Here is an 18,568-nt window from a genome sequence, read left to right as displayed (position 1 = left end):
AATTTATATGAAAATTCAAGGGACCTGAAAGAGCCAAAGCCTGAAAAAGAAGAACAAGTTTGGAAGGCTGACACTCCCAAATTCAAATTTTACCAGAAAGCTACAGTAATCAAAACTGTGCTATTGGCATAAGAAGAGACATATAATCCAATGTAATAGAATAGAGAGCCCAGAAATAAACCTTTACATCTATGGGATTTTTGACAAGGGCGTCAAGGCCATTCAATGGGGAAAGAACAACAGCTTCTCAACAAATGGTGCTGGGAAAATTGGATCTCCACAAGCAAAAGGATGAAGTTAAACTCTAACCTTTTATCATATGTAACAATTAACCCCAAATGGATGAAAGACCTAAAACTATAAAACTCTTAGAAGAAAATATAGGGGGAAATCTTCAAGACTCTGTATTTGGCTGGGGTTTCTTAAATATGATACCAGAACCACAGGCAACAAAAGAAAAAATAAATTGAACTTCATTAAAATTGAAAACTTTTGTGTATTAAAGGACATTAAGAGGGTGAAAACACAGCAGATAAAATTAGGGAAAATATTTGCAAATCACTTATCTGAATGGGGTTAACGTCCAGAACATATAAAGAACCACTACAATTCAACAACAAAAAGATAAACAGCCCAATTGAAAAATGGGCAAAATAGACATTTCTCCAAATAAAGTATACAAATGACCAAAAAACACATGAAAGGATGCTCAACACCATTAGTCACTAGAGAAATGCAAATCAAAACTACAATGTGATTTCACTTTACACTTACTAGGATAGCTACAATAATAAGGCGAGAGTGTGGAAAAATTGGAACCCTTGTGCATTGCTGGTCAGAACGTAAATGGTGCAGCTGCTGTAAAAAACAGTTCGGTGATTCCTCAGACTTACCACGTGACCCAGGAATGCCACTCATAGGTATACACAAAAAAGAATCAAAATTAGGGATCCAAATAGTACTTGTAGGCCAATGTTCACAGCAGCAATACTGGCAATTGCCAAATGGTAAAAACTCAAGCTTTAACAACTGATGAAAGGATAAACAAAGTGTTGTCTATCCATATACTGGAATATTATTTGGTCATAGAAATGAATGAAATTCTGACGTGTGCTACAACACAGATGAATCTTGAAAACATTACGTGAAGTGAAAGATGCTAGGCCCTTTCAATAGGCTGGGGGAGGGGGTCGGCCCACCTGACAGAGGCGAGGGAGAGGCATCCACATCCCTCTGCACCAGCTCGGCGGGTGGAAGCTCCACCTTGTCTTCTTCAGGCCCCCACCGGCTCTTTCGTTTCCTCTTCATAGTGGCTGTGGTGGCGAGCTTCCCTGGGGCAGCTGGAGACGGGCTGACGGCGGGCAAGGGGGCAGATGAGGTGGGGCATGTAGTGGCAGTGGGCATGGACCCCAATGGAGTCTCAGGAGGAGATCTGCGCTTCAGGCAAAGGTCAGGTGCTGTGGGGGTGCCTGTGGGACCAGCCTTGGCTTTCCGGAACTCCTCAAGCTTCTGGCGGTAGTACTTGTACCCTTGGCTGTTGGGTTCATACAGAAAGCTGCAAAGGAGAGTGGGAGGAACACCATCTTTGAGCCTCAGTCCCCTACCCCTGATTTAGGGCAGGAGAAGTGTGGGCCTTGCATAGGCACACTCAGGTCGGCCAGGGTCACTTCAGGATCATGTCAAGATGGAGGTCTCTATCATGATCTCCTTCCCTGCCTAGCCTCAGTGGGTACCGGCTCTGGTGGCCCTAACTTATCGAACAGTGTGACATGCCCACAGACTGTCATGATGCTGTTCCTGTGAGCTGTGAGCCACTCCAAACCCCCATTCCATCTTTACTGTATGCCTGTTAAACTATCACTGATCCTGTGCTTTGAAGGAAATGGTGTGGGCTCTCTCAGACCTTCCCAAGGCTCTGCAGGGATTTTTCCCCTGCTGCCCTAGACGAGGGCACCAGTGCCCACAAACCAAGAAATCCTTAATCGCCAGAGACACCTGGTGCCAGGAAGGGCAGGATTTGTCCCAAACCTAACAGCTGGGCACACTTGTGCTCCTTTCTGAAGCATCCTTAAGAGGCATCAGGAGTGAACAGAGCCAAAACAAAGACACTGAACACTGGAATGAACAGGGAACTCACTGCCAGCCTCGCTGGAAGCTGTGGGTTCCCAAATGCAGAGCAAGTGGTGCTGGGTTCAGAGCTGGCAGAGGCTGTAGCTCCCTCTGCACCTGCCCAGCATCTCTTAGACTATGCACATACTGAGCCAACAGTCCCAACTCTGGGGTCCACACCAGAGAGAAGAGTCACAGCCCAGTTCCATATAGCAAAATCTATACACAGCACAGATTACACAGCCCTTGACAAGAAGAGGCTACACCTGTACTCGTGAACCTGGAGGGACAGTCATGGTACAATGCTGTACTACAAAAGTAACATGCAGGCTCAAGGATGATGTAAATTCCTTCTATATAAGAGAAAGTTAGCAGAAAAAACCCACAGACTATTTCTACATGAGAGCTGGGAAAGGGATGGAAGAACTCCTAGGTCTGTTAATAACATCAATACCTAGAGTGGGATGGAGGGATGGGGAGACTGGCCTCTATGCCACAAATCTGATAACCTAGATGAAATGAACCAATTCTTTGAAAGATACAATCTGCCAGAACTCACACAAGAAGAAACAGACAATCTAAACAGGCCTATTTCTATTAAAGAAATTGAATCAATAATTAATAATCTTCCAAAAGTTCACTGGTGAATTCTACCCAACATTTAAAGAAAAAGATCACACCAATTCTGTACAACCTCTTTCAGAGGACAGAAGCAGAGAGAACATTCCTAACTCACTCAATTACCCTAATACTAAAACCAGACAGAAACATTACAAGGAAAGAAAACTACAGACCAACATCCCTCGTGAACAGAGATATAAAAATCCTCAACGAAACATTAGCAAACTTAATCCACCAATGTATAAAGAGTTCTACACCACAACCAAATGGGCTTAATTTCAAGCACACAATGCTGCTTCAACATTTGAAAATCAAGTAATGTAATCTGGTGGGGGAGGGTGCAGCCTGGTGGTGGAGTGCATGCTTAGCATGCACAAGGTCCTGGGTTCAGTTCCCAATATCTCCATTTAAGAAAATAAATAAATATCCTAATGGCCTCCCCCCATCAAAAGAAGGGGAAAAAAAGTAGTGTAATCCATCGCATTAATAGGCTAAAGAAGAAAAATCACATGATCATATCAATCGCTGCAGAAAAAGCATTTAACAAAATCTAATATCCATTCACAAGAAAACTCTCAGTAAACTAGGAACATAAGGGAACTTCCTCCACTTGATAAAGAATATCTATAAAAAAACCTATATCTTACATCATACTTACATAAGAAACTTGAAGCTTTCCCACTGAAAACAGAAACCAGGCAAGAATATCCCACCCCTCCAATGCTTTTCATCATACTGGAAGTTCTAGCTAATGCAGTAAGATGAGAAAAGGAAACAGAAGATGTACTGATTGAGAAGGAAGAAATATGACATGATCATCTACATAGGAAAAAAAACAGATCAAAGACCAGAAAACCCATCCTGGAATTAACAAGCTATTATAGAAAGGTTGCAGGATACAAGATTAATATACAGAAGTCAATCACATTCCTACACACCAGCAATGAACACGTAGAATTTGAAATTAAAAACATTTACACTAGCATTTCCCAAAATGAACTACTTAGATATAAGTCTAACAAAATATGTATAAGATCTATATGAGGAAAACTAAAAAACTCTGATGAACAAATTCAAAGAACTAAATAAATGAAGAGATTACATGTTCATGGATAGGAAGACTCACCACTGTCAAGATGTCAGTTATTTCCAACTTGATTTCTAGATTCAGTGCAATTCCAGTCAAAATCCCAGCAAGTCATTTTGCAAATATTGACAATCTGATTCTAAAGTTTATACAGAGAGACAAAAGCCCTACAACAGTCAACACAATATGGAAAAAGAACAAAGTTGGAGAACTGACACTATCACACTTCAGGGCTTACTGGTTAAGAAATGTTCTCTCTGCTTGATACTAGTCACTCTGGAAGACAGTTAACCAGTTTCTTACAAAACTAAATGTATCATACGATCCAGCAATCACACTTCTTGGTATAAGAGTTGAAAATTTATGTCCACACAAAAATCCTGTACACAGATGTTTACAGCAACTTTATTCATAATTGCCAAATCTTGGAAGCAACCAAGATGCCATGCAGGAGATGAATGGATAAATAAACTGTGGTACATCTAGACAATGGAAAATCATTCAGTCTAAAAAGAAATGAGCTATCAAGCAAAACAAACAAACAAACAAAAAACACACACAAAAAAAACAAAACAAAAAAACCAAAAAAACCCCAACAACTTTGGAGCAACCTTAAATTAAATGCATATTACTAAGTGAAAGAAGCCAATCCAAAAAGGCAACATACTATGACTCCAATTATATGACATTCTGGAAAAGGCAAAACTACGGAGTCAGAAAAAAAAATCAGCGGTTGCCTGGGGTTAAGGAAGAAAAAGAGATGAATAGGCAGAACACGGGGAATTTTAGGGCACTGAGAATACTCCGTATGACACCACAACGATGGATATATGTCACTACACATTTGTCCAAATCCATAGAATATACAGCAGGAAAAGTGAACCCTAACATAAACTATAGACTTTGGGTGATTATGATGTGTCAATACAGGTTCATCAACTGTAACAAGTATACTACTCTAGCGGGAGATGTTGATAACGGGGGAGGCTGTGCATGTGTTGGGGCAGGGGGCACACGCGAAGTCTCTGCACCTTCCACTCAATTTTGCTGTGAAGCTAAAACTGCTCTGAAAAATAACATCTTAAAAAAAGTTAAGAGACAAAAGCAAGAAATCATTCAAACAGGGAAGCGAGCAGATGGCTGGATTTAAAAAAGACTCATGGCAACCAGAGCATGGATTCAAAGCTATCCGGTTCCTCCAAGCAAAGAAGACTGGGGGATTCGCCCACTGGGGCAGGTGGGCAGCTCCTGACGGTGTGGGTCTCCTCTCAGCTCACAGGCTTCTTCCTGGCCTCAGCTGCCTATTCACACTGAATCTCCTCCAACCTGCCCTGAGAGCTATGCCTGTCTGTGAGGGGAGTAACAGCTCACTGTGGGCCCCGGGCACAGGTGCAAAGACCCCCTCTAGTAGGAGTGATCCCACCCTCAGGGTTAACCAAAGTTAACACTTTGGTGTCTTTCCTTCCAGACTTTTTTCCAGTGTGGATTTATATGAACAGAGCCATGATTCTATTTTCCACACCCTGATTTTTAAAAAATTTCTTAACTTGACAACATAAGGCTTTCCTTTCCCATTAGAATGCAACATAGCATGGTAGTGAAGGCACCTCCACTGACTGGCCTCCTTGCCTCGGATTCCTCACCTGTAAGAGGCCAGCATGCCAGGCTGTTGTACAGAACAACGTGGTTCACCCGGGTGATGTTAGAGCCACATGTGACTTGAGGTGTGCTGGCTGCTATCACCTTCTCCAACTTGCCTTCTGATGGCCACAATTCCACTGGGGAGATGCAGTTATAGGAGTTTAGCCCACTGGGGCTGGATATTGAACGTGTTAACTAATTTTTCGTAACTATGACAGTGCTACGTATAACATTATTTCTGGGGATGGCATCTCTGAAGTGGGATGACTGGTCAAAGGAATAGGTATTTCCAGCTTCTTTACGGACACGTATAGCTGTTAACCATTGTTTTTCAAAACACAGAGCTGCTGGGGAATCAAGAGGGCAGGAAAGGACCAACAGTGGCAGGAACTTGAGGTGGCTATTAGATCTGGGGGTGCCAGAGGAGCTGCCTTGCACCTGACCCTTTGTGGAGATGTAACAGTCTGCTTGGTATGAACCTACATGGCTTGCACAGGCCTGGACACCTGATCTTACCTCATTTACTCTTCCCCAATGCAGAGTACTGACTGTGGTTCAGCTCTGACATGGAAATGAGCTCGCCCAAAGCAAGCTGGTCAACCTCAGCTGCTTCTCCGCCAGGCACCCTCAGGGTCTGTCCTTACTCCTGGCTGTCACCACCCAGCATCCATCAAGGCCACACTCAACAAGCCAATGCCTGCCAGCCATGTCCCACAAAAGGTACCATGGAGGGCCTAGAGCCACTTGTGGTAACATCTCTTCGCTTTGACCCCAGGGGAAAGGCTCAGCTGGAGCTGCTCAGCCCTGGGGCCCCTCTGACCAGGAAGAGCCACCTGGGCTCTGGGCCTTGTACAGAATTCCATTACCTCACCCACTCTGCCTATAATAGATTTTTAATCAGCTCTTCTCATGATGAGTGACAGTACACTACATTCCCCATTTAAATAAACTTATGTAAATGAAAAAAAAAGTAAGATGTGAATTAAAGTAGAATGTTAAGTAAACACTGGTTTGGGTAGAGCAGAGTGGTGGCTGGTATCACTATGTTGTGGAGATCCCAGGTCTCCTGAACTCTAGACCCAAACCCCACAGCCCCCACAAAAGCTCCTAGCTGGCCATGTTCTATACACAGGTACACCTGAACCCTTCAGCCACCACCTGATGATGCCCTCATCTGCCTCAACCTGGTGTGTCTGACCACCCTTCGCAGCTGTGGCCAGATGACCCTGGAAGCACAGCTGACCCCATCACTCCCTATGCAGACCCTCCAAAGGTTCTCAGTGAACATTTGAGCCCTCTGGGACTCAGCCCTGCCTGGCTTCATGGCCCGTCTTCACCATGCCAACACTCACCCTGAATCCCCACCATGGTGGCACAACGCCCCCATCTCTGTTGCCTCACTTCTGCAAGGCAGTCCCTCCAAACGCCCTTCACTTTGTCCCACGTCTAGCTCATGCTAGCTCGCATGTAGTAGATGCGACTGGCCGCCTGCCCAGCATCCACTCCTGCTTCCTTCTTCCTGAGTCCCTGATGGTGTCTAGAGCTGCTGAATCAACCAGCCCAGATGGCTGCTGCTCTGGCACTTTTTGTTACAAGCACCATCACATCTCCTCACTGACTCACTGGGGACTTGTGTTACTTGTGGCCAAAAGTGTCCTTATGGGTGCATCACCCTCACAGCGGGTTCAGTGTCCACCTCACAAACCTCTTCGAGTCCCTGCCCTGCAGCAGCGATTGCCTCACCCCCACCTCCGCACCGTCCCCATCAGCCTTCCCCTGCAAAGAGCAGGTTCTGAACCCACCCAATAAATGGAAGAGCGGGTGAGCACAGACCCAGTCTGAGGGGCTGGGGTGTGACTCCATGGCTGGGAACAGCAGGGATGCCAGGTGGCTTGTCCTACCCCCTCTGTGGAAAGTACACACAGGCTGGGGGTTGCCCCTCCCCAGAGTCTGAGGTACCACATTCCCCGTTATCATAAAGATGAGACCCCAAAAATGTACACAGTGAACAATTCCGTGAGTTTCTGTTTGAAAGCTTGGCCTGCCCCCAGCCTGGAGCTGCTGTTTCTGGTATAAAGGGAGCAAGGCAAGTGCTAGAGACGTTCTCTGTGAGGCACAAGGCCCCAAAGGTCCCCACACAGCCATCTCAAGAGCCGATTCAGGGCACCAATGTGCACTCAGGGAATGCTACGGGGTGGCAGGCCTAAAACCCTGTGGTCAGAACCTCTTGGACCTGAGTCCTGGCCCTGCCAACTTCTTGCCATGGGACCCTAGCACATCTCAACACCACACCAAGCCCATTTTCTCAGCAGGGGAGCTCTGACTAGGGTGAGGGATCACCTCCCCAACAGGTCCCCCATCCTTACCTGAATGCCTGGTTCTCGCGGTTGTTCTGGAGGGCAATGGTTTCCACCTCGGGACCCCCATCTGCTATGAACCTGGCCAACTTTTCTGCGAGGTTCTTGACCTCTTCGTCCTCTGGGGGTGAAACTTTAAGCAGGCTGTCAGTACTGAGCTCAACTCACCACACCCAACAGCCTAATTTCTGCTAAGAACCCCACAGGCAACAAGAGGGGTTTATTTTAGGAACAATACAAAGAAAAACAGGCAAATGGGAATCAGATTACTGTACTGGAACCAAATACCATAGTTAACATAATAATATATCTTAAGCCTCCGCCCCACCACATCCCGACCCTTCCCACCCCACAGGTCTGCAGGCTTTGGGCACACACTAGGACATGGGAACAGAATGTGAGGGAAAGTCTGGGTCCAGGCTGGAGAGGGGATGGGAACCCCAACATCGGTCTTTCTGCTGGGAGCTGCAGCCCCAGGTCACATGGTAGGGGTGGGCCTGGCCCTCCTCTCTTGAGGAGAAGATCAGGGCAAGGGACTGCAAGTGACAGACACAATGAACCATCTGTGTCCCACATTTAGCTTAAACATCAATACCCCTGCTGCCCACCAGCATCTGGCTGTGATTTCACTTCATTACACCTGGAAACCAGCTGGCATCTCCCCCTCCCCTGACACATCCCACCAGGCTCTCACCAGCTGACCGTTTCTGTCCCCTGGCCCCTCTTCACAGTGTTAGGCACTGCTTGTCTCTAAGTGTCCTCAGTGCTCAGCATGCAGCAGGTGCTCAATAGCACTTGTGAAAGTGACCATGAACCAACAAGAGGCAAGTGTACCTCCCCTATGCCCCCTTTACATGCACAGGGCTGAGCTCCTGGACATGATTCTGACCTTCACCTTGACCCTTAGATTTCCTTACCCTCAGAGTACCAGCAGAGAGCACAGAGCCAGCCCCAGCATGACCCCAGCTGCCTGGGAGGGCACAGACCTGTGCTGTTGATGCCACCCTATGCCACAGCAGACTCCAGGAAAGGAACCCCCATTCCACATGGGGTGTGGTTTGTCCACACGCCTCCCTAGAACCTCCCACCCCCTTCAACCACCTACCTTTCTGAGAGGCTGTCTGCAACTTCTGTGCTTCCTTTCTTATCTCAGCCACCTTCTTTCTGTAGTAGAGGAATTCCCTGCTATTCTTATCGTGCAAAAACCTGGAAAGGAATTGGGCAAAACAGAGAGTGGAAGATGAGCGACGGGGATGGGCAGACCCATGAAGCTTCTGAAGACACGTTGTGCAAAAGCAAGCTGGCGAGCACAGACACCTTGATGGGGCCCAAAAGTAAGTCTCCACGCCATACTGGAGCCCCTTGCAACCTCCAGTGTGAGTTAGAAAGCGCTCAAACAGTGTCTGGTTTGTGCAAGTAAGCACCCAGCCCCGGCCAGCCTGTCACCACTACGGCTTTACAAGAACGTCTGCATGTACTAACGTGTGACAAGAACAAGAAGTAGCAGTGGCCTTCCCCTCCCAGAAATACTTACGAAAACGCCGGGTTATCCTTGTAGTTCTCCATAGCTACTTTTTCTAACTCGGGGCCTCCTTCTGCCACAAAGCGGGCCAATTTCTCTATCACTTTCCGAGTCTCGGCTCCCTCTGGGGGTGAAACTTTAAGGAGGCTGTCAGTACTGGGGTTCAACTCACACACCCCACAGTCAACAGGCACACTCTCTCTACGGACCACAAGGACAGAGGGGTGGGGGGAGAAGAGGGTGAAATGCGGGAGGTTGTCGGGCGTCCCAGGTCCATGCACAAAGCACCATGATGAGGGGTGAGTCGGTCTAGACAGTCTGCGAGACACGCTGAGGGGAGAAAAGTGTGTAAGCCTCCCAAAGGCCAAGTCAATCCCCAGGCTGGGAGAGAGACGACAAAAAACACAGCCAGCCTCCCCTTCCTTTTTTGGAATGGTCAATTTTTTTTAAACCAGTGTTCAGTATAATAAATCACTCCACTGTTATCCTTCAAAAATGACAAGTTCTTTTTTAAAAATATCATTACAAAGTCAGAAGCCCATCAGTGGGCTTCACAATGTCATCACAAAAGCTCAGTCAGCCCCTCTATGGCCAGGGGGCCTATTCAAGCTGGCTCCTGAGGCCTTTGGCCATGACCCCAGGTGTCTCTAATGGCCTCCTCACTATCTGCTGGGACAGGGTGCTTCAAGATCATCTCAGACACTTCCTGCCCAGACCTAGAGGCAGCCATTTCTCCAAGAAGCCCTGGTTTCCGTGGTTTCCGGGCACCAGGGATGCTCACTGCAACAGGCTTAATCACTACTTTACAAAATCTTCAGTGAACAAAGCTATAAAAATATATTTTTGTAGTTGTATTAGCCTCCGTTTTGAGCCACACGGAACTTGATTTTGTATTTATTACTGGCCTGTTTCTGAGGCTATCTGTCAGCCACCATACAGCTCATGTCCCTTGTATGAGAACTCCCAGGAGAAGTTTCTTGATGTCAGTCAGTCCTTAGGAACATTTGTTCCTCTTGACAACGGGGCTAGACACTAAGCCTGTGGCCAATTTTATTCCCCCTGTTGCTTGTGCTGCCAGAAAGCTCAGGGGTGAGGTGGGGTGATGGTACGATGTGTGGCCTAAGTGGTCCTAGAGACATTCTGTGCCCAACTTACCCCTTAGCCTCACTTCCTCCCACATGCCTGGCAATGACCCTGACCTGGTCACTCTACAAGCACATGTGCTTTTTTGAGGTCACATCAATCGCAATCCATAATAGGCCTCAAGGGTCTTGAGAGACACCCACTGCCCTTTGTAAGGCGGCAGTTCCCAGCAGGGTACTGTTGGAACTGCCTGAGCATCTCTCTGAGGGAATGCCACCCTCACTGGCTCCATTCAACTAATGCTCCAAAGTTTGAGGTTGGCCACAGAGTTGCTCAGATATATGGCCTGAAGCCAGCACCCTTATCCAGAGCAAGGGGTCTAGAGGCTTTCATGGCATAACAATGTGGTCACTTCAGTCTGTTCTCACTGTTAGAGAGATATGACTGTGCCAGCCATCCTGGAGCAGAGGTGGCCCAGTCCTCCACATAGCTTAGATGGCACTGAGGTCTTGTTCTGAATGTGGACAGGGCTGGATGCACAAGGAGTGCCTCCACTGCCACCCGCCTCTGCCCTCCACCACCATGGGGCCTGAACTAGCTCACCCAAAGCCAATGACCATCCTTCCCTGGGCAGGAGAGCACATGCTCCAACCTGCAGGCTTGTTACCTCTGGCCCAAACTGCTGGAGACAGGTTAACATTGAGGAGCTCCTCCTCTAGCACTGGATGAGGACACAAGTGAACACTGCCCTGAGATCCCACCCTCCACCAGATGGAGACCAGCCCCCATGAGTGGACAATGGTCCCACAGCTCCCAGAATGAAGCCACATTCTGCAGCCCCTCCACACTCCCCTCTCCACCCCATCCTTTACCTTCACCCTGAAGGGCTCCACCCTGACCTGTGGCTCAGCCTGGAGGCCTGGCAGCACCTCCGACCACAGCTCCAAACACGCTACGCCCCTGCTGACCAGGGATCCTGCCTGTGGAGCTGGAGGAGTGACTGTGGACAGAGGGTGGCAACCCTTGCACCTTACCTTTGATCTCCAGCCACTGCTCATAGTCCTCCTCCTCGTCCTCATCAGGAGACTGGAAGACACTTGGGCGGCTGGCCACAGGCAGCTGCTTGGCATGCACATAGTTCTTCACCTGGCCCAGAGGGCTGCTGATGAGGGGTGGCCTCTTCCCAGTGCGGGGGAGCACACGAGGTGGGGCACTAGGTGCACTGGGGGGGGCATCTGGGGATATAAGGAAGGATACCCATACTCAAAGTCTGCGGCACAGGTTTCCCCATCTTCCTGCCTAACCTGAATGCCCTAAGCCCCCGGGGCTGGGTCCTAAGCATGCAGCACAGCACCTGGCAGCCAGGGAGTGCTCAGAAGCACTCAGAGGATGCCACCCCTATTTTACAGATAAGCATGAGAGAAGCTCAGAAAAGAACAACCTGTCGTGGTCACCCAACCTGGGGAAGCCAGCCTAGGGCTCTGTATGTGGCAGCTCTGGCAGTAGGTGCCTCTGACACCTGCATCCACAGCCTATGGATGCAGCAGCTCTTCCAGGTAAGACCCAAAGCCCACATTCAGCTTACAACCATTCCCTCTGGTTGTCAGTAGTGGGTTGGAGACAGACTATTCGGGGCTTTGCTTTTCTTTTTAAAGCAAAATCTATTTATTTTATTATTAATTAATTTATTTTTTGAAGAGATAATTAGGTTTATTTATTTATTTACTGATTTTTTTTTTTTTAAATGGAGATACTGGGGATTGAACCCAGGACCTTGTGCATGCTAGGCATGTACTCTACCACATTGCTATTACCCACCTCCCCGCTTCTGGGGTTTTTCAAGCAGCCTGAGACCCTGCAGTGAAGAGCTCATACAGCCCTTCTTCCCTCTCTGTGGGCAAATTTGACCTTGGGTTAATTTTCTTAGCTGTTACCTGGGAAACCTGACAAAGGTTGAAGGTCAGTTATTTCACCAACAACTTTCTTACAATAAAAATGAGACTGGTAATTGCATAACCAAAGATATGGGTGGGCTTCCCACAGGTGGTGATTATCACAGCTGGCATGTCCCATGAGGCTCCTGTCGGCCAGCTTACCACCCCCAGAACAGGATCCTGTTCCTTGCATCTGACTGTGGCTTTAAGTTAAACCACAATCTCATAACCCTGGGGCATGTTTAGTCACGGCCCCTACTACCCCGAATCAAACCCTGGCTTATTTGTCTCCACTCCTTTGGGGTAAGAACCGAGAGGACAGGGTCTGCACTCTCCTGCTGGGCATTTAGTGTGGGGACAAGCAGAATGAGGGCACCCAATGAACGAGGGATGAGAGGAACAAGTCTGAGGCAGGACCTGCCACTTCTGAGGTGCTGAGGGACCCTGGTGAAAGAGAGCCGGCAGATTGAGCTCTAGGAGGAGGTGACATGGGACAGGGGTGACTGCACTCACCTGTACTGGTCTGTGCCTTCTGTAACTTCAGAAACTGCTGCAAGAAGCTGCCGTCATTAGCAAACTTGTTGGAAACATTAGAGTTGTGTGCATTTTGAATTCTAGACCCAAGACAGAGGAAGAGAGGATAAACTTTGAGAGGAGGGGAGGGAGCACGCCTTGCCCATCTTGCCACCCTCCCCTCCGCTGTATTCTCACCTAATGGGACCCAAGACAGGCCCCTAAAGATGTCGGGAAACTGAGTGCACAAAACAGCCTTCAGAGTTGTAAGATGGAACAATCTTGTTCTAGTCAAAGCAATACTACCTATACTGATGTCGTCTCTGCCTGCATGTTGACCTCCAGGTCCGAAGGGCCTCCCCAACAAAAGGCTCAGAAGCACCTGCTCACCTTCTGCACGGCACCTGTCGTAACTTTTTTTTTTTTTAAGTTATTTTCTGGGGGTGGGTGGGTGGGTATTTATTTATTTTATTTAGATACTGGGGATTGAACCCAGGACCTTGTGCATGCTAGGCACATACTCTACCATTGAGCTACACCCTCCCCTCCTCCTATTGTTAACTAATTTTCTGGGCTATCACTGTTTCCAAGTCTGTCTTTCCAACTAAATTTTAGAGCTCTCAAAAGCAGTGTCTGCACTTGTGTGTGACTGCAGTTCGGGCCTGGGTCAGCCAGTGCTTCTGTGGGTATCACATGTGCACAAGAAAACACCGACACCCATCTCTTTGTGGGAGAACTATAGGGAGATTTTATCTTTTTATTACTTTTTCTCTCTTTTCTTTTTGCAGAGTATGTTTTATTTCGAAAATAGAAAAATTCATTTTTAACAAAGCACAAGAGCAAACCCAAGTGCCTATGTTTAATTCAAATTCATTTTTCCTTATCATAAAAGTAGTAGAGGCTCATTATGAGCAAGTGGGAATGTGGGAAAACAAATATAGAAAGCAAGGAGAAAAAACAGCCCCCAAAATCTCCTCACAAGAGTCACTATTAACACTTTGGTATATTTTTTTTGATTTGACCCTTAGATTAGAAATAAGGCTGTGATTATAGTACACAGCCTACTTCTTCCATTTTCAGCTGTAATGTACCATCCTGCTCCAACCTCAGAAATTCCTCATACGTGCTGCTTTCAAGGCCACATCCATCATATAGACACACCCAGTAATTGGTAAAAGCTCAGCGAGCCCATGGGTCTGAACTTTTTCCTTTAAAACTAAGTTTCATCCTTCTAGAAATCTGTTCTAATGAAGTAAAAGTGGAAAAAAACCTAAGTAGTCAACAAGGGGCATTGGTTAAATAAATTATGGGACATCCATAGGGCAGATGGAGGGGCCCTGAGAAGTTAAAATTTTATAAATAAAGCAACCAAGCACAACATTAAATGAAAAACAAAAAGGCAAGATATAAAACAGTATCTACAGCATGGCCCTACTTATGTCAAGATATATCTGATTGAAATTACAAAAACCCATTAAAAATGTAACCAGCACTTGTCTGTGGGTTGCAGGGTTGCAACTGAGTTTAGTTTTTCCTCATTTTCTTCCCTATTTCCCAGATTTTCTACCACACATAAAAATGATCTTTAAAGCTAAAAAAAAAGTTAAAAAAAGTAGTAAAAGTTATTTTATATAAAATGAGAAGATCCGGCTGATAACCAGCCTTGGCATTAAACAAGCAGGGCCTTCTAATGACCCTGGCCCTGTTCTCATGCTGTGTGCTCCTCCCTTAGGAGGGACAGAAAGAAGGCAGGGACAAAGACAAGAAAACGCTCTAGGGCAACAGCACATCAGCAAAAGAATCCCACTTGAAAACCACTCATAACAAACGGCTGGAGGTATCACACAGCTGTTAAGGATGGCTCTTGATGAACAGATAAACAAAACACAGTCCATCCACACAATGAAATATTATTCAGCCGCAAAAAGGAAGGAAGTCCTGACACATACTATAATGAACCTTGAAAACATTATGTCCAGTGAAAGAAGCTAGACACAAAAGGCCACATGTTACACAAAATATCCAGAATTGGTAAATCCACAAAGAGAAAATAGCTTAGTGGTTGTCAGAGGCTGCGGAGGTGGGTATGGGGAGTGACTGCTCATGAGCATAAGGTTTCTTTTTGGGGTGATAAAATGTTCTGGAATTAGTGGAAACAGTTGCACAAATGCTGTGCAAATGTTGGAAATCATAAACTATGTCGTTTTAAAGATCAATTTTATAGCACATTATATCTTAGTAATAAGTAAAAGTTAAAAACTATCATAGTTCTAAAGATTTGTAATGTGGCTGGGGGAGGAGCTTTTCCTTTAAAATGTTGGGGGGGAAGCATCACATGAAACTGATCACAATTTACTAAAATAAAGCAATGACATGGGAAGGGAATATATCAAAATGTTTTTTTTTTTTTTGAGACAACTTGAATGTTTCTTATTTCTGCAAGAAATTCTAAGGTGCTCCACCCTTTTACAACAGGGAAAAACAACCTTATTTTCAAAGTTACCTATACCATGCACCCACCCACCTGATGTTCCCTTTTGACTGATTCTAGCACTGGGATGGTGCAGCCTCCAGGGGACCCTCTTGGAACCAATCCTACAGGCCTTCCCCATCTTGGTGCAAGTCCTTCATAACCCCAGGGGCGAGAACCCCCAAGCCCACCCACGGATCACTCAATATCTAGTCCCCATGTTCCTGAGAGCCTTGGAGGTGCCAGGTCCTGGTTCCAACAGGAATAGGGTCTAAGTCTCACTCTCAAGGAGAAGCCACAGACTCTTAGAAAAGGTGTGAGCTAGAACAGAGCTTTCGTACAGGATTAACATGCTCTAACTTCAGACCACGGAGAAAGGGGCTTACCTGTCAATTTCCAGCCTGAAATTCTTGGATCCTGTCACCCTGATCACACACCTCTGCTCAAAACTCTTGGATGCCCTCAGAGTTTCTCAGGAAAGTCAGGAGGAAACCTTGCCTGAGCTACCTCCCGCCTGGCTCAGAAACAGCCCCTCTGGCCTAGCAGCTCAGGCTGCTTGACATACAGGGGCTCTCCTCTCTTCCTGTCCTCTGCATCCTTTCCCTGCTTCCTCAAAGGGTTTGGGCCTTCAGAATGCAGAGCCTCTTCTGCATCTCTATGGCAGCTGCTGCATCTGGGAACACAGTGCCTCATGTTACCCACTGGCAGCTCGAGGGGTATAATTGGGTCTCATTTGCTAATAGACTGTGAGCCCCGTAAGGACAGGGATGGAATCTGGGTTTTCGCTCTGTGCTATATTCTTGGCCCCTGAACCACAACTGGTCAGTGGTAAATAACTGCTGAGTGAAATGGTTGGCAGCCATCCTCTGGGCTCCCACACACCCCTCATTTCTCTCCTGAAACACTGAGCCTCCTTAAAGAGTGCACCTGTGTCACTCCTTGCACTATCAGGCTGTGGCTGGATGCACCCTGACTGCTGTCCCAAGCAAAACCCTCTGCTGGTGATCCATTAAGACCTTAACCCAGCTTCAGGGGGGACTTACTCGCCAGGATGTGGGGGCTGAGGGCTGGCCACCTGATTTTGCTTGGCTTTCTGCTCCATTTTGGCTTCAATTTCCCGTTTCTTCTGAGCAATGAGCTCTTCTTGATGAAGGATGTTCATGTTCATTTTTCCAGACTTAGGAGGAGCAACTCCAAACCATCGGTTAGCCTTTCCTGGGGAGGGAAACAAACACATCAGAAATCACCTTTACTCCACAAACATGTCCAGCAGCTGCTATGGGAGCAACCCAGATGCTGCTGCCTGCAGCAACTGACATTCAGATTGATGTTCACATGTCTGTTCCTTCATTTATTTACCAAACATTTGCTGAGCTATGAACCAGGTGCTGTACTTGATGCTAAACAAGGCAGATGGGGTCCCTGTCTATTTGGGATTCACTTCTGGCTGGGGAGACAACAGACTTGTAACAAAAAGTAGCTGCAAAATCGTGATAAGAGCTCTCTGCTGGAAACCAAAGAAAGGTGAGAAAAAATAACAGAGGAGCACCTATACAGCTAGGGCTGTAGCCAGAAAATAACTGTTAGAAGAGGGCACCTTTAAGCTAAAATCAGAAAGGTAAAAAGCCAGTTTCCTAAAAAGCCACATGGGGAGTGATCTGGGCAAAGTAAGAACCAAATGCGAAAGCCTAAGGCTGGAAGAAGCCTGGTGCATCCAAGGACCAGAAAAGGTCCAGTGTGGCCACAGTGGATGATTCCAAGGATTGGCCGGGGAGGGCAAGATAGGGAGTCTGGGTTTAACTTAAAGGACTTTAAGAAGCAACTGGAGAGTATTAAGCTGACAAGATCCAATTGGTATTTTTATTTTTAACATCATTCAGGCTACTGATTAGACAGAGTGGACAGGCAGCAAGGAGACCAACGAGGAGCCTTACTGGCTCTAAGCAAAAGATGATAGTGTCTTCAGACAAGGGTGGTAGCTATGGAGATGAAAAAGACACCAGGAAGGTTCCTCATGGGACTCAAAATGAAATCCAAATTCTCAACGTTGATTTTCAAGGCTCTGCCAGAGATGGCTCCTCTCTCCACTTCCACTTTATCCCTGACATTCTTTAAAATGACAAGCACTCAAGGCCTTTGCACTTGCTGTCCCCCTCTGCGTGGAAGGCTCTGCCCTGCAGGCCTTCCCATAGCTGGTATCTTCTCATCTCAAATGTCTTCTGCTCAAAAAGGCTTTCCTTGACCACCCAATATCAGTAGCTTCCGCCCCTACTCTCTCACATCATTTTAACCTTCTGTAAATATTTCCTTTTTGGTGTATTGTCTGACACCCTAGTCGAAAGTAGCCTTCAGGAAGACAGGGCCCTGTTTTGGTTATCACTGCATCCTCAGAGCCTAGCACAGTGCCTAGCACACAATGAATATTTGCTGAACGCATCCCAGTCTGGGGAGGGGGTGGTTAGGGCTGGGAGAGAGGGAAGGACAAGGTCTGTGGTAAAGTGGGGGCTCAAAAAACCCAGGAAAGTGTGCACAGGGAGTCCGAGTGCAGTTCAGAAAAGCAGCTTTTCCAGAAAGCGGGATACAGGCCAAACGACAGCTGCTCCTAAGAGAGGGGCGCAGGACAGCCCAAGGTTGCCGCTGGCTCAGAGAGCTGAGCTCGGAGAAGCCCTGAAGGCGGTTATTTCGGAAAGTCGGCCTAAGGTACATCTGGGTGGCTGCCTTTAAGGCAAGCAGGGAGTTCTCAGCAAACCAAGCGCGGGGGGAGGGGAGGAAGGCAGCAACCAGGTCTGGGGTCTCGGGAGACGGGGGTGGTGCAGAAGAGGCTACTTCCGGCCGCCCAGAAGCTAAGGCGAAGGGCTTGCGGGCTGAGACAGGTCCTACGGGAGGATGAAGCAAAGACACGTAGCCTGTGGACCCGGGCGGACGCTTGAGGGGAGAAGGGGGCTGTTACCTGCAACATCCCGGTTGTCCATCTTGAGACTCATCCAATCCCACAATGCTCCGGCGCCACCTGAGGGAGGCCTGTTATACTGCGCATGGCCTGATGGGAGATGTAGTCCGCATCGGCAAACCACACCATGCCATTTCGTGGATGCCTGCGGTCTCCCTAAACAGGAACGCAAACTTCACCCTATCGGCAATGTCTGGTCTCAGTCCCGCGGGCCAGAGTGTGTCGCCTTTTTTCTCAGACCTTCCCGAAGCCGCGGCCACACCAAATACAAACTGCTTGTT

The 18,568-nt window shown here is 47.3% G+C and overlaps 1 protein-coding gene across 1 annotated transcript in view; it reads right to left on the bottom strand.

The window, feature by feature from the left end:
- Positions 1 to 18,471, bottom strand: part of SUGP1 (SURP and G-patch domain containing 1) — a 28,954-nt gene extending 10,483 nt beyond the window's left edge. Inside the window, exons 1-8 of the mRNA XM_006199024.4 lie at positions 18,288 to 18,471; positions 16,381 to 16,552; positions 12,868 to 12,968; positions 11,455 to 11,655; positions 9,350 to 9,473; positions 8,921 to 9,021; positions 7,825 to 7,948; positions 1,200 to 1,555 (exon numbers count right to left, since the gene is read on the bottom strand). Of these exons, the coding sequence (XP_006199086.1) occupies positions 1,200 to 1,555; positions 7,825 to 7,948; positions 8,921 to 9,021; positions 9,350 to 9,473; positions 11,455 to 11,655; positions 12,868 to 12,968; positions 16,381 to 16,552; positions 18,288 to 18,321 (1,213 nt within the window). The 5' untranslated portion in view covers positions 18,322 to 18,471. The remainder of the gene's footprint in view (positions 1 to 1,199; positions 1,556 to 7,824; positions 7,949 to 8,920; positions 9,022 to 9,349; positions 9,474 to 11,454; positions 11,656 to 12,867; positions 12,969 to 16,380; positions 16,553 to 18,287) is intronic.
- Between the last annotated feature and the right edge of the window lie 97 nt (positions 18,472 to 18,568).

This window comes from Vicugna pacos, chromosome 22 (assembly GCF_048564905.1).
Source record: "Vicugna pacos chromosome 22, VicPac4, whole genome shotgun sequence".
Lineage (NCBI taxonomy): Eukaryota > Metazoa > Chordata > Mammalia > Artiodactyla > Camelidae > Vicugna > Vicugna pacos.
The sequence above is the reverse complement of the archived record's forward strand: the minus strand, read 5'-3'. Positions and strand labels throughout refer to the sequence as shown.